The sequence below is a fragment of the Phocoena phocoena genome, chromosome 14, assembly GCF_963924675.1.
Source record: "Phocoena phocoena chromosome 14, mPhoPho1.1, whole genome shotgun sequence".
Taxonomy (NCBI): Eukaryota; Metazoa; Chordata; class Mammalia; order Artiodactyla; family Phocoenidae; genus Phocoena; species Phocoena phocoena.
In genome coordinates this window covers 64,421,733-64,436,653 of record NC_089232.1, presented here as the reverse complement: position 1 = coordinate 64,436,653, position 14,921 = coordinate 64,421,733, and the positions used below count along the sequence as shown (strand labels likewise).

The 14,921-nt window shown below is 36.8% G+C and overlaps 1 protein-coding gene across 1 annotated transcript in view; it reads left to right on the top strand.

Annotated features, from left to right (window-relative positions):
• The window catches only part of BIRC6 (baculoviral IAP repeat containing 6), a 245,524-nt gene that overhangs the window by 27,838 nt on the left and 202,765 nt on the right, over window positions 1-14,921 (top strand). Inside the window, exons 2-6 of the mRNA XM_065891330.1 lie at window positions 200-381; window positions 2,466-2,603; window positions 8,894-9,087; window positions 12,603-12,714; window positions 14,744-14,826. Of these exons, the coding sequence (XP_065747402.1) occupies window positions 200-381; window positions 2,466-2,603; window positions 8,894-9,087; window positions 12,603-12,714; window positions 14,744-14,826 (709 nt within the window). The remainder of the gene's footprint in view (window positions 1-199; window positions 382-2,465; window positions 2,604-8,893; window positions 9,088-12,602; window positions 12,715-14,743; window positions 14,827-14,921) is intronic.

Sequence of the window (14,921 nt, the reverse complement as noted above, 5' to 3'; positions counted from 1 at the left end):
GCAATATAGTTTTCAAGTTCTGATAATTTCATATTGTTACTTTAAGCTACAGTACATATTCCAATTTATCAGTTCTAATGTGCTTTAGAGCATTTTTTTTCAGTCAAAGATTATTATATTTAGTTGCCATGTAAACATTTATTTTAAATGAACTATTGGCCTTAAAATCTTAAGTGTTGAATTTTTGTTCTTTTAACAGCTAAACCAGGTGGACAGGTGAAATGTCAGTATATTTCTGCTGTGGATAAAGTTATTTTTGTGGATGATTATGCAGTAGGGTGTAGAAAGGACCTTAATGGAATCTTGTTGTTAGACACTGCTCTGCAAACTCCAGTTTCAAAGCAGGATGATGTGGTTCAGCTTGAATTACCTGTCACAGAGGTAAGTTGAAATAAGTATCAATATGCTTTTCTACTTAATGTAGTTTCAGACTTACTAGCTGTTAAATGAAATTAGGTTGTCCTTTGAGGATATTATATATGTATCCCTATAAAAACAAAGAAGTATGAACTGTACAGGTTATACCACTGTAACAGAGGCCCCAAAATACAGTGGCTTAAACAGGGTAGTTTCTTTCCAGTAACAGTACTGGGCTAAGTTATAGGGACAGCTTTGTTTACCTCAACACTTAGCTTCCATTTCCTGAGTCCAAGACAGCTGCTCCAAGTCTCATTACTTCTGTCATAAGGAAAAGATGGGCAAAAGACCAGGGTGCACACTAGTATTACCCACCCTCTTTCTCTCCTTTTCCTTTCACCTACTTCCCTCATCCTCTCCTTCCCTCTCTTCCCCTCCATCATTTTTCTTGTTCTCTTTTACAAGCTCTTTCATATATGCCCTTTTCATATTTACTCCATTGGCTAGAATTCAGTCACATGGCCACATTAAGCTGAGGTGGTTCTTTTTTCTTTAATATTAAAAAAGAAGGAATAAATAGTAATGGACAACCAGTAATCTTTGCTATGTATCATGTTTCTTAACAATTCCAGTTTAAAATTTTAGCTATATGTATTTTTCTGTGTTACATATTCATTACTTAATTTGTACGTCTACCCTAACTTAAATCCTTTTGTGTGAGTTGATGTTCATATCATGTAATTTGAAAGTACATTTTTCCAATTTATCAGATTTTAAATCATCTCAGAATATAAAAGATTATAATGCTGTACACGCTAATAAAGTGAGATATTATTTGTCTTCATCCCAAGTTGTTGATTATTAAATGTTTTGCATTTGGCAGACTGATATGATTGATAAAAATCAATATAGCATATTTCCCATTTTTGGGACATGAGAAGTGTTAATGTGTGAATTTTAAGTGCAGTTTAAATGTTTTATTCCCTCTTTGGAAGGCTTTTTGTAAAAAAAAGTACCAATGTATATCTACTTAGATTTCATATTTAGTGTCATATCACAGTCATCTAGTATATGTTAATATTGAAAGCATGTTGCTAAAGGTTTGAGTTCTGAAAACAGAGTAGCCATCTTTTTGTCATCAGAATATCTGGATCTGGGGGCATGTCTAAAATCTTTGGACAGAGAATTAATTAGTTCTACTTGTACTGAACATTTTTTCCTCTCCTACTTTAAGGAACTTAGACCATGTGATATCTTAATAAAGGATATACATCGTAGCCTACAGTGAAGGATGGTATCAAACTGTTGGGTTTTAAAAGGAACTACAGAATTACGATAAAATAGTTGAACATTTATATGAAATGGACTGTCAAGTCAATATTTTTCCTACTACTCTGACCTAAATGCTAGATATTTAGCCAGCTTCTGCCACCTCCTCCACCTTGCCAGCTCATAATATCTGTTGCTGGTTTTCTTTCTTTCTACATAAATAATTACAGCTCTCTTGTTCACGTAATATTGTTTGTAGTCCTTCCACCATCCCAGGCATCCTTTCCTGCATCACACTAGTTTGTTACTGTCTTGCCTAAAGAATGGGGTCCTGGGTTTGGTTGGATTAGTGTGGATGTGTTCTTTTCCATATATTGCCCAAATATTTCTGTTAACGTAGTTCATATTGAATATGTGGGTAACAATGCAAAGGACTTTTTTTTTATTACCTGCTGACTTAGTGACCCCTCTTATGGATTTGCATAGTTTGAGTATTTAAAGCTCATTGGAGGACTTTACATTTATGTCTTTACATTTTTTTCTCTTTTACTTTTGTTCATGGTTTCAGCTTAGCCAGTTTTTTCTATCTTGCTTTGGTTTATAAAAGCTTCTATGTACTAAAACTTTACTATGTGGTACTACACTGAATATGTTGCTTTATCTCATTTAATTTTGTAACAGCCCTTCAAGTCATTATTTGATTTAACTAAGTTTGTTTAAAAAATGTAAAAGTAGGAAGCTTTAGTATAGTACCTATCAGAATTAAAATATTTGTATAAGAATCTGAATTTAACATTTTTGGTTGTGGTTAATTTTTTGTGGTCATCTCTTTTATTTAGGCACAACAGCTCTTATCTGCATGTTTAGAAAAGGTAGATATTTCTAGTACGGAGGGTTACGATTTGTTCATCACACAGCTCAAAGATGGTTTGAAAAATACATCTCATGAGACTGCAGCAAACCACAAAGTTGCTAAGGTAAGAAGTTAAAAAAAACTTTGTTTGGGGTTGTAATAGAAAGAACACCTCTATACTTTTGCCTTTCTCTGTCCTCCGCACACTGATGACTAAGGATGTCTGTGGGAGATGGTGCTTTGAATTAAATCCTTGGATATATTTCATTAATTTTTCTGTGTTTTTCTTTTAACATCTTTCCTAAGTTGTAAATGTAGTACATATACAATTTTTATACTGAAGGTATAAAAGGTAGAAGGTAAAAGCTATTTACCTAAAAATAACTTTTGCATCTATAAATATCTTTTTTTCTCGAGTACAGTTGAAATTATACTAAAATATTGTGATGTACTGTCTTGGTCTGTTTGGGCTGCTATAACGGAATACCACCGACTGAGTGATATTTCTTCTGGTGAAGTCCTTCTTCCTGGGTCATAGCTGGTACCTTCTCACTGTGTCCTTACATGGTGGAAAAGGCAAGGGATCTCTCTGGAACCTCTTTTATAAAGAGGACTCCACCCTCATGACTTAAGTACCTCCCAAATGCCCTACTTACTAATAACCCTCCCCTTTGGGGGTTAGAATTTCAACAGGTGAATTTTGGGGGGACACAAACATTCAGATTATAGCATATACCATGCTTTTTTTCATTGAAGGATGTATCTTGAGTATCTTTTCATATCAGTCCTCATAGATCATCTGTATTCTTCCTAATATTTACATTGAAGTTTATTTTTATAGATTTACCATGATTTTATGAACCCTTATTCCATTGATGGGACATTTTTATTTAGTAAAACAGAGATCATACTGTGTATTTCAACAGAGAGAATTTATTGTAAGGCATTGACGTAATATGTGTATGAGAACTGAAAAAGCAAAAAGGAAACCCTGAGGTAATACACAGATGGTAACTATGGGAATCAGCACTCACCTCAGTCTGAAGGAACAAGAGCTTAGGATTTTTAGAACCTAGATACTTAAAAACTTAGAGAATAGGCCCCATGGGTCTGGGTCTCAGACTTCTGAGGAGGAGCTGTTATCCAGTAGGTACCTCAGGAGCTTGGAGATTGGAACTTGATGAACTGAGCCTCAGATTTCTGAAGACAGATGCTACTAGGCTAATGTTAGTGTCTCTGAGGGAGCTCTGTGAAACTGGTCCTGGGAATGCTAAGAAAACAAAACAAAAAACCTCTAAAGACCAGAAGGATCAAGTGCTGCCACCAGGTCCTTCGCTAAAACAATACTGATGGTAATGACGAGTAATAGCAGGAGCAGGTCTTTCTCCCCGCATCACGCTTTCCAGGTTCCACCCCGTGTTCCTTGTGTCAGAACTTAACAGCCAGGAAACTGGTTGGCAAAGAAGAAATAATAGTTTACAGAATCCCAGCCCAAACATGATGGAGAAGAAAGAAAAGGGTAGGTTTGGACCCGAGAGACAGTAGTTTAATAACTGGCACATGCCACTCCTTTGGCCACTCTGCATCTCCATACATACCATCTATATGTGTTTGAACTTTCATACAACAAAAATATTACGCTTTTACTTAACAAGACGTACTGTTCCTTTTTACAAATGAAGATATTCTCTCCCCGTCCCCAGAACAGACACAAAGTTCCAACAGATATTTTATCCATCCCTAGGTGATACTAACTACTCCTAAAATTTATAGTTTCAAGCGTTTAGGTAACAGAACCGTGCTACCTAAAGACTAAATTAACTACAACAAAAATTCTTACGTAAAATAATGTATCTCTCTGTGTCTGTATCTATCTAAATATATATCCATCTATCATTTATGTAATAAGGGAAGAAAATATATATAGTTGCTGTATCCCTCAGTTCTATAATGGTCTGTAATATCAAGAGGATATATTTGATATTTACAGCCTCTTTCTTCTCCTACCTATTCCGTATTCCCTTTGTCCTCAGCCAGCACCTCAACTGGTCAGGTGTCTTTACATGGTCAGGTGACTCAAGGCTTCACTCTTGCAGGATCCAAATCTTCTGTGGTACTGTGTTAAGTTGTAATTGTCTTTTCACTGTTACTATTAGATGTGGAAGAGCTTAGAGGCACCCTAGAGAATCTCCTGGATTGTAATTAAGTTCTCCTTGCTCCTGTTATTTAGCATCAATCCAATTTCCCTGTGTTTATCAGTTTTCATCATACCAACCAGTAGAATAACCACCTTCTTTGCCTGATGATTCAGTGACAAGAGGAACCCAAAATTGCTGGGTAGCAGTATCAATACCTAATTCAATGGAACCATTGTACCCTTGGTGGAACATTCCTTCCTTGACACAAGACCTCTAGAGCCTAAAGCTTAAAAAAAAAGTCTGTGAATGGATTATTACGTATAATAGCAACCCTGCTAGGAGAAGCTGTGTCATGTGTTTTTTGCCGATTGAAAGCATACACATAATCCTGTAAGGTAGAACTCCAGACTTTCAGATGTCTCTCTCAGTTAGTACTGAAGATGAGTCTTTGGTAAGGCATCACACTTTTCTGTCAGGTCAGCTCCTTCTGTATGATACCCTGGTAAGACCAGTCAGTCTCATGGGCAAGCGCCCGTTGCTGCCTTTTTTGTTTTTTTCCTTTGAAGTGCTTTCTTGGTCAGAAGCAAAAAGGAAAGTTGTATGGAATACTTTGTTGGTACGTAAGCCCTTCTGTTAGTCCACAGTAGTGGTATAATATTATGGCAGAGCATTGTGGGCAGAACATACAAATGCACATCCAGAACACGTGTCTATTACAGTGAAGACAAATTGCTACCCAGCCTGTGACTGAAGGAATCCAATATAATCAACCTGCAATCAGATAGTTGGCTGTTTCTTCTGGAAAATGGTGTCATATTGGTGCCTCAGCTTTGGTATTTGCCACTGGCAGGTTAACCTGCCGTTAGCCTGCTCAGTCCTGTTGAGAGGAAGTTAATGTTGGGTCTGTGCATACCCTCTGTCTCCGTTGCCATGGCACTTTGCATACAGGTCCATTGAGCAAGCACTGGAGTGGCTATGGCCAGAGGGTGAGTGACATTCGTATAGTGTGTATAATTTGCCCATTTCCTCTAGAGTGGATGCCTTTTGATGAGCATTCACGTATTTCACAAATATTTTCACACTCTGTTTATTTTTGAGAGGTCCTTCCAAAGACTTTAACCGTTGACTTCCTTGTTAACAGTCTTCCAATCCTGATCCTTCGGAATTCCTGAACATCTAGCCAAAACATTACCTACTGTTCATTAATCATTGAGGACCTTTACTTCTGGCCAACTCTCAGTCCAGACAAAGAGAACAGCCAAATGAACTGGTTGAAGTTCTGACCACTGAGATTTCACCTTCACCACTGTCCTGATTGGGACTGTGATGCTGCAGCCATCCACTTAGGGATGGTACCAACATAATGTGCAGAACCATCTGTATGTCACAGCTAAAGGTTTTCTTCCTCAGTTATCTCATCATAAGGAGTTCCCTCTGAAGCCATCAATGTGGAATGAGAAAGGAGTCATAAAGAGTAGATATTGTGGAAATGTGAGCTACTCAATTATTCAACTGGTCCAAAATTGAATTGCCTTTTGGATTTCTCAAGACTGATTTCTTATAAACCACTTATACCCAGTATTATGGTTTGGTGTGTCAGATAGCACCTAGTTTGTGGTGAACAACTCTGATTGCTTAGACATTTGTCTCATGGGTAGGTATTTCTGTCAGGGACTACTAAGAAGCCAGGAGCTGTTGCTCAAAAGGAGAAGAGTTATTTACAGGAGCAGGCATGGCTTTGCCCTAGCGTTCTGCTACGTGATTGTCCCAGAGACTCCTGATAGGATCTTTACTTGCGGCAGACACTTCTAGTGTCATTGAATATGCTCACAAGTTACAAGTGGTAGAGCATCTTGCAATTCAGCCTGGACATGCTACAGAGCTTCTTGTGCCTTATGTATTATTTGGTAATTGAGTTAGAGCAGCATACTCAAATATGCTGAACGCTGGGGTCCAAAATCCACTTAGGCCCACCGAGCATTGTGCCTCTTTTCATTGTTTGCCTTTACAAGTTATAGTAACTTATCTTTCACCTTGGAGGAAATATCCTGACATGCCCAGGCTACTGGACCTTTAGAAACTTCAAAGAGATTTTAGGACCCTGAGTTTTTCTGGGGATTATTGATTCTCTCTGGCTTGCATGTGTCTTACTAAGGCATTTAAGTTCCTTGCTACTTCCCCCTCATCTGGACCAGTTAGTGTGATGTTACTAATGTAGTAGACCAAGGTGGTGATCTGCAGGATGTTAGGCTGATCAGGATCTCTACAGACTAGATTATGGTAAAGAGCATGAGTCCTAGGGTAAGACTGCAGATTTATTGTTTCTGCCAGATAGAAGCAGTCTACTTTTGGATGGCCCTAAAAATTAGTATAGACAAAAAAGTATTTGACAGAATTGTAGCTGCCTACAAAAAATATCAAGGGATTTGTTGATTTGCTTCAGTAAAAATATCTCATCTGGAACAGTAGCTACAGTTGAAGTCATCACCTGATTTTACAGTCCATAGTCATTCTTCAAGATCCATTTACGTTTGCATGAGCCAAATAGGTCAGTTAAATGGAGACGAGATAATTTGATTACCCCTGTATCTTTCAGGTCTAGTATAGTGACATTAATCTCAGAAATTTCCTCAGGATGTGGCATTGCTTTTGTTTAGTAGCTTTGTAGAAAAAAAAGGAAGTTCTAGGGGCTTCCACTTGGCCTTTCTTACTTTAGTAGTACTCCAAGAGGATCAGAGAAACAGTGTAGGAATTTTTCTAGTTGCCTATTCTGTTTCTCTTCCAGTTGTACATTTGGGAAGTAGAGAAATAGCTGCAAGATAGGTCTGGGGATCCACAGAGCTCATTGAGACAGCTTTGGGCCAAAATTCCATCAATCACTTCACCATCATGTCCCCACTTTCACTAGTGGACCACAGTGATGTTTTAGGTCAGTTCAGTGTTACTATCTTGTGATGCCTGAAAGATCACAATATTTTCTCTTGCCTAGTGCACAGTGACTACAGTGAATGTCCACAGGTGCCTTTGGGGAAGGCTTGGAGTATGATTTACAGTGTAGAGTTGGGGCATTGTTATAGGATCCTTTCTCAAGGGGATTTGGCCTCCCTTTCAACCAAGAGGCTCTGGGTCTATGAGCAGATTAGGTCTAGAAACAAAGTAAGAGCTTCTCTCTCTCTGTTTCTTAGGTAATGGAAGTCATGTTTCTGGCCACAAGTTTTTCCAGTAATATAGATAAGTAGTAATTTAGTAGGCTGCCTAGAGTGTATTAGACAGAATGGAAACCATTCATAGGCAAGCAGGAACAGGATATAAAGATGAAATTACTTTATAGACTTATTTCTCTTGGAGATTAATACTTAGCATTTTTTTCAGTCTAACTTCTTAAGTAATTATTTTAATATTAAATAATTGTAGTTAACATTTATTGAAGGCTTACTCTGTTAGACACTGTACCAGTCCTCACTTGAACTCTTGTAAAAACATTATGTGAATAGGTATTTGTTTTTTCCCATTTCACAGAAGCAGGAAATTGAAGTTAATTTGACTAGGGTCTCATGGTTGATGGAGAAGCTGGGCTTAGAATCCAAGTCTGTGTGACAATAAGGTCTATGCTTTAGATACTTTGCTGAATTATGGTGACAACAAAAAATACAACATCTGAAGTAAATCTTCGTGTAACCCAGCAACGATGAATTGTACAGCTATATATTTATGAGTGGAGATACTTAAGTGCCTAGTCTATGTTTAACATTGTGTATGTGCTGGAGGAATGTGAAAAATGACAGATGATTTTATTTATTTAAAATTTTAATTTATTTATTTTTACATCTTTATTGGAGTATAATTGCTTTACAATGTTGTGTTAGTTTCTGCTGTACAACAAAGTGAATCAGCTGTATGTATACACATATCCCCATATCCCCTCCCTCTTGAGTTCCCTCCCACCCTCCCTATCCCACCCCTCTAGGTCATCAGAAAACGTTGAGCTGATCTCCTTGTGCTATGCAGCAGCTTCTCACTACAGATGATTTTAGTTCTCCTTAATTGTGGATGAGATATGTAAGAAGATGTGCTACCATTTGGTTCTAAACTTTCTTTTTCAGGATGGTTAGTTTCATTTTTTATGTAGTTGCAGGTTCTTACTTTAAATGATAAATTAATGGAGTAAACTCACTTGAGACTGTAAATAGTTCTTTATCTTATAATGTATAAGTCATGGTTTTGGTGAAAACTCTTGAGTATGTTTTCCTTTGCTTACACTGCTGTTTTCTTTCAGTGGGCCACAGTTACATTTCATCTTCCTCATCATGTGTTGAAGTCCATTGCCAGTGCCATTGTGAATGAACTTAAGAAAATAAATCAAAATATTGCTGCCTTACCTGTGGCATCCTCAGTGATGGACAGATTGTCTTACCTCTTACCTAGTGCACGTCCAGAACTTGGGGTGGGGCCAGGTCGTTCTGTGGACAGGTATGACCTTGCTTATAAAAAGATGACAGTGAGATTGAATTGATAAGTTTTTTGATTAACAAAGAATAACTGTAAAATTTGATTATGATTTAAAAAATTTCAAAATATTTTTGAAAACCACTCAGATTTTTATTTCTCTTAAAATACTGAAGTGAAGTAAACTACTCCTTGACTTGTTAAACAATTTCTTTTGGTGCCTGGAAAGTATTTAAAGGGATTATGAAACTATGTTTTTAAAATTCCATCTTTGTACTTGCTTAGTAAATATTTGAGTCAACTTAAAAATATTATAATTATTCAATATATATGAATTATTTTGCCTTGATGAAATTTTGTGACCTTTGGCATAAATTTTGGTAAGTTAAAAGACTGCCAGAATCTGAATAAAAGAGCCATATATTATTTCCTACTTAAAAAATGAACAGAGTTAAAAAAGCAGTTAGGGATGGGCTTCCCTGGTTGTGCAGTGGTTGAGAGTCTGCCTGCCGATGTAGGGGACACGGGTTCGTGCCCCGGTCTGGGAAGATCCCACATGCCGCGGAGCGGCTGGGCCCGTGAGCCATAGCATCTGAGCCTGCGCGTCCGGAGCCTGTGCTCCGCAACGGGAGAGGCGCCAACAGTGAGAGGTCCGCGTACTGCAAGAAAAAAAAAAAAAGCAGTTGGCAATTTTGTGGTTTTTTTGTTTGTTTGTTTTTTTCTTTCTTTCTTTTTTTTTTTTTTGCCATACACGGGCCTCTCACTGTTGTGCCCTCTCCCGTTGCGGAGCACAGGCTCCGGACGCGCAGGCTCAGTGGCCATGGCTCACGGCCCTAGCCTCTCCGCGGCATGTGGGATCTTCCCAGACAGGGGCACGAACCCGTGTCCCCTGCATCGGCAGGCGGACTCTCAACCACTGTGCCACCAGGGAAGCCCTGTTTTTGTTTTTCTAGGGCAATTTTGAATTAAGATTTTTATGCTGCCTACCCTGGATTTAAACAGTATTATAAAAAACCATACCTCAATCATTATTTTCTTCACTAGAGATTTATTGGAGTTCTGCTTTGTATAAAACTAGCTAAAAAGTCAGTAATGCATTCATTGAAAAACTTAAATGATTTGTTTTTGAAATAAAATTTGTCAGTACTGAAGTTTAGAAATGCTTTAATGAAATATTAAATTTAGCAGTTTTGATAAGTTCACATTTCCCTTTCCATGTAGCATTTTACATTTTCACTTCTTCATTGAATGTGAATTGTAACTGCCTATGCTGTTTTCTGAAGTACATTTATAAAGAGTACATGCTGATGTAGCAAAAATATTACTGAATGAGTTAACCTTTAACTTCTATTAAGTATTGCTCCCCCCCTCCCCCGCCCTCCCGCCAGCTGCACTGTGCGGCTTGTGGGATCCCAGTTCTCTGACCAGGGATTGAATCCGGGCCTCCGGCAGCAAAAGCACGGAGTCTCAACCACCGGGCAGCCAGGGAATTCCTGTATAGCTCTTATATTAGTTTGCGATATTTATTAGTTTATCCTTTTGTAAACTGAAACTGCTTAATCAATTGCCCTTTTTTTGTTAAGTGATTTTATTATTATGTACATAACTTCTCTTGGTTGTTAACATTTGGGAAGAATTTTTGTATTCCATAGTAATATTGCTATCTCTAACTTTTGGGCAAAATGTGGAGACTTTCATTTTTAATAACTGTCAGATTATATGTGCTGTGGCTACCATTAAAATGTTCTTTGGAATATGTCCGGAGAGGGGGAGAAAAAGGAAAAGTATGTATTTAGAATAAATGTTTCCTATCTGAGAGCCATGCCTATCTTGAGATTATAATTTCAGAGCTATTTTCTTTGCAGTCAGTAGGAGAGTATCTGAAGAACTCAGTGCAAGCTGTCATAAATGGTTTATTTTAGAAAATGCATTCATTAGATGGGATTTTCAGTGTTTCTGGAGGTGTTAAAATGTCTCAAAGTATTAATTTTGATATAGCGTGTGGTGTTTATTTCATTAAATATGAATCTAGGAACCTTATGAAAACCTTGATGAACTCTGTTGGAGGTTTGAGTAAGGGTCTACTGGATGCTATTGCTGTTTTGTTTGGTAATATAACTAAATGGATAGGTTTCTGTTTTGAGACTGGCACAGATCTTTGAAGACATCTATAGCCTGTAGATGATAAAACTTTTCTAACTCAACAATTTTTTTTTTAATTTTAATTTTTTTTAAATTTTATTTACTTTTGGCTGTGTTGGATCTTTGTTGCTGCGTGAGGGCTTTCTCTAGTTGCAGTGAGCGGGGACTACTCTTCATTGCATGGGCTTCTCATTGTGGTGGCTTCTCTTTTTGCAGTGCACAGGCTCTAGGTTTGTGGGCTTCAGTAGTTGTAGCACGCGGGCTCAGTAGTTGTGGCACACAGGCCCTAGAGTGCACAGGCTTCAGTAGTTGCAGCACATGGGCTCAGTAGTTGCTGTGCACGGGCTCTAGGGTGCATGGGCTTCAGTAGTTGGGGTGCACAGGCTCAGTAGTTGTGGCTTGTGGGCTCTAGAGTGCAGGCCCAATAGTTGTGGTGCATGGGCTTAGTTTCTCCACAATATGTGGGATCTTCCCGGACCAGGGATTGAACCTGTGTCCCCTGCATTGGCAGGTAGATTCTTAACCACTGCACCACCAGCAAAGTGCCTGTTTTTCTTTTTTTTCAAATCAGAACACAACTATGAGTTAAACCTAAAGCTCTCTAGCAATATTATAGGAAACCATGTACTAATTTAAGGGAAGAATTTAAAGAAGAGTATTTTTCTGGTCTCTTTGTGATGGCCTTTACCACTTTCTCTCTCTTTTTAAAAATCAGTTGCCCTTCTGTGTTAGGAAGAGGAAACTCTGCTTATCAGTCCTTTCTTATTTGAAGCTGTTTGGACTTCTTCTAATTTTGGTAGTCTCCTTTAAAAAGATACTCTAGTATTGTTACAGGTTCACTCTTAGTGAGCTAATGTATTTTAATGAAAACATATGTGAAGATTTCTTTTTTTTTGACAATTCCCTGGAGAGTACAAGTTTCCTGGAAAAGGATTCCTCTGGAGAAAGAACATATAAATTGCTTTCTACTTAAAAAAAAAAAAAATTAAAATAGAATATACTTTCTCAATATGGTTGAGATAAAACTACCATTCCTTTGGTTGTAGTTTTATCCATTTTTGCAAAACTTGTCACATGATGAAAGTGTAGGGTTCTCTGCCTCTACATTTTCAGATTTTCTGCTCTCTGATTGCTAATTATGCAACATTGGTTAATTTAATCTCCCCGGGAATTGTTTATCAGTTGTAGCTATCTTATCCTGTTTCTTTTTTCCCTACTCTGTTCAAGGGAAGTTCCTAAAACTGATCATTTTTAATTTAAAATACAAATTTGAATTGGTAATTAGACATTCCCAGTTTGTGTTGATAATCCAGTAAACTTTTTTCTTCAGTGGTAGATAGTAGTGTCACTGTAATTTGATGCCTAACTTCGGTTACATAAAGTTTGTTTACTTTTAGATCATTGATGTATAGTGAAGCTAACAGACGGGAGACGTTTACCTCATGGCCTCATGTAGGCTATAGATGGGCACAGCCAGATCCCATGGCTCAAGCTGGATTTTATCATCAGGTAAATAAGGCTGTCAAAAATTTCTTTGCAATATGACTTTGTAGCCTTTAGTGAAATTGTCAACATTTTAATACTTTTTCAGTCATTATACTATTTTATGCACCCAGGCTCTGTGCTTGTGTGTATGTATGTAATGTGAGTTTTGTTCTTACACCTTTGATCTTAATACTGACTGGCTGTTTCCTATGTCACATACTGTGTATGAAAGGGGAAAACATTAAATGAAAAAAAGTAACCAGTAACTGAGAATGCTTTACAACTATTTTCTTTCAGATTATATATAAGTATGATATACATAATATGTTTACGTATACAGTTAATCAACGAGCAGGCAGTATTCTCCAGATTTGTGTCTTGAGAAGTGTTCTCTCTGGGTGTGTGTTTATTTTCAGTTTTGACTTACGTATTCATAACAGAGTAGTACATGTTAGGGTAATGCAATAACAGCAATACATTGCAGTTATTCTTGAAATTTTAATTTTATTGGGATTAAAAATTACCCATATATTAGATAACTATGGAAGCAGCATTGTGGGTAGTACAGTGTGACTTGAATGCATATGTATTGAAGAATTGATTAAGAAATTATTTAGAAAGAGAAAGAATTAATCAGGGAAAATAGTCATGTAGTTATGTAGGAAAAGGGGAGGGTGTACAGGTAAGGATGAGTGTGACAATAAGACATGAGAATGGGACATTATAGAAAGCTTTGTGGAGCTAAAGTAGAGGAAGTTAAGAAAAATGAGTTTAGATAGGCATAATAAACCAGTTAAAGGAAACTTCAGCTGAATAATGTAGACTGGCCTACCACTGTTTTGCCATTGCTAAAGAAGCTGAGAAATCTAATAATTACATGTCAGTTTACATAAAACATGCATATTTAATTTTAGAACTAAATTAAACTTTGAATACATTGACGTTACTGTCATAAAGAATCTTAAGAGTGATTATTCTTTTGTTATCCCGAAGTGTTCTTGAAGTATCTTAAACTAGGATTAAATCAGAAAACCATATATATTTGAAGATTTTATTCAGAGTTTGTCAAATTTCCAGTTAAAGATAGATTTATCTGGGGACTGGCTAATATTAAAATCACTGAATATGTTTTCCTAAGTTAAAGATTGAATAAGGACTATTTTTCCTAATAAGTTATCTTTTTCTTATTTGGTATCATTTCCTAAAACAGTCTGTTAGGTGATACCTTGATATTTTTTCTGTTGAGCTCTTGTTCATTGTATTCCTTTTTTTTTTTTTTTCCCCCCTTTTGGCCGCACCATGCGGCTTGTGGGATCTTAGTTCCCTTACCAGGGATTGAACCCATGCCCCCTGCATTGGAAGCACGGAGTCTTAACCACTGGACCACCAGGGAAGTCCCTGTATTCCATTTTTGCAAAGATCAAATCATAGGTTTTCTAGAATCTTCTACCTGTATTAGGTGCTGATTATTCTCAGTCTTCTAAAAAATATATTTACACCTGTAGACATACTAAGTGCTAAGTAGAGTAAGTATTCAAAAATATTAATATTAGTTTTTAGAGGTATATTTCAGTTCAGATTTAGATTTTATATATATATAAATGTCATTTTGTCATACGTGTCTTACTTAAAGAATGTTACCTTAATTACGTTCACTGGTTTGCTTTTCCTTTTTACTTGCCCTTTCCTATGTAGTAGTACAGAATTCAGTTTTAAATAATAAACCTGTTAGACAATTTCCTTTCATATACTTAACTATATTTAAAATACTTTAGTAATACAATTAGAAGATGCTAGATCAGAGATTGAGGATGTGTGTGTCTCCATATTTGATTTAGTGGTCATTTGCTGATGAAACATAATTTTTCAAATAGGGCAGCAAATTTATAAACATTTGGGGATTAAAAGTATATTGTTGAGGCCTAATAGTATAGGCTAATTATCTTTTCCTCAATATGGAATTTTACCTAAAATTATGAACTTATTTAGAAGAGTTTTTATTAAGCAATTTTAATATTGATAAACCTTTTCTGTCTTCTTTATAAATTTGCAGCCTGCCTCATCTGGAGATGATAGAGCCATGTGTTTTACTTGTAGTGTATGTCTCGTCTGTTGGGAACCTACTGATGAACCTTGGTGAGTTTTGATATTTCTGAATGTAATAGGCTAAGTTCTATAAATGTGCTTCTAAATTTTATTTTTCTGATATCTGTATATTAATATTCTTGCCT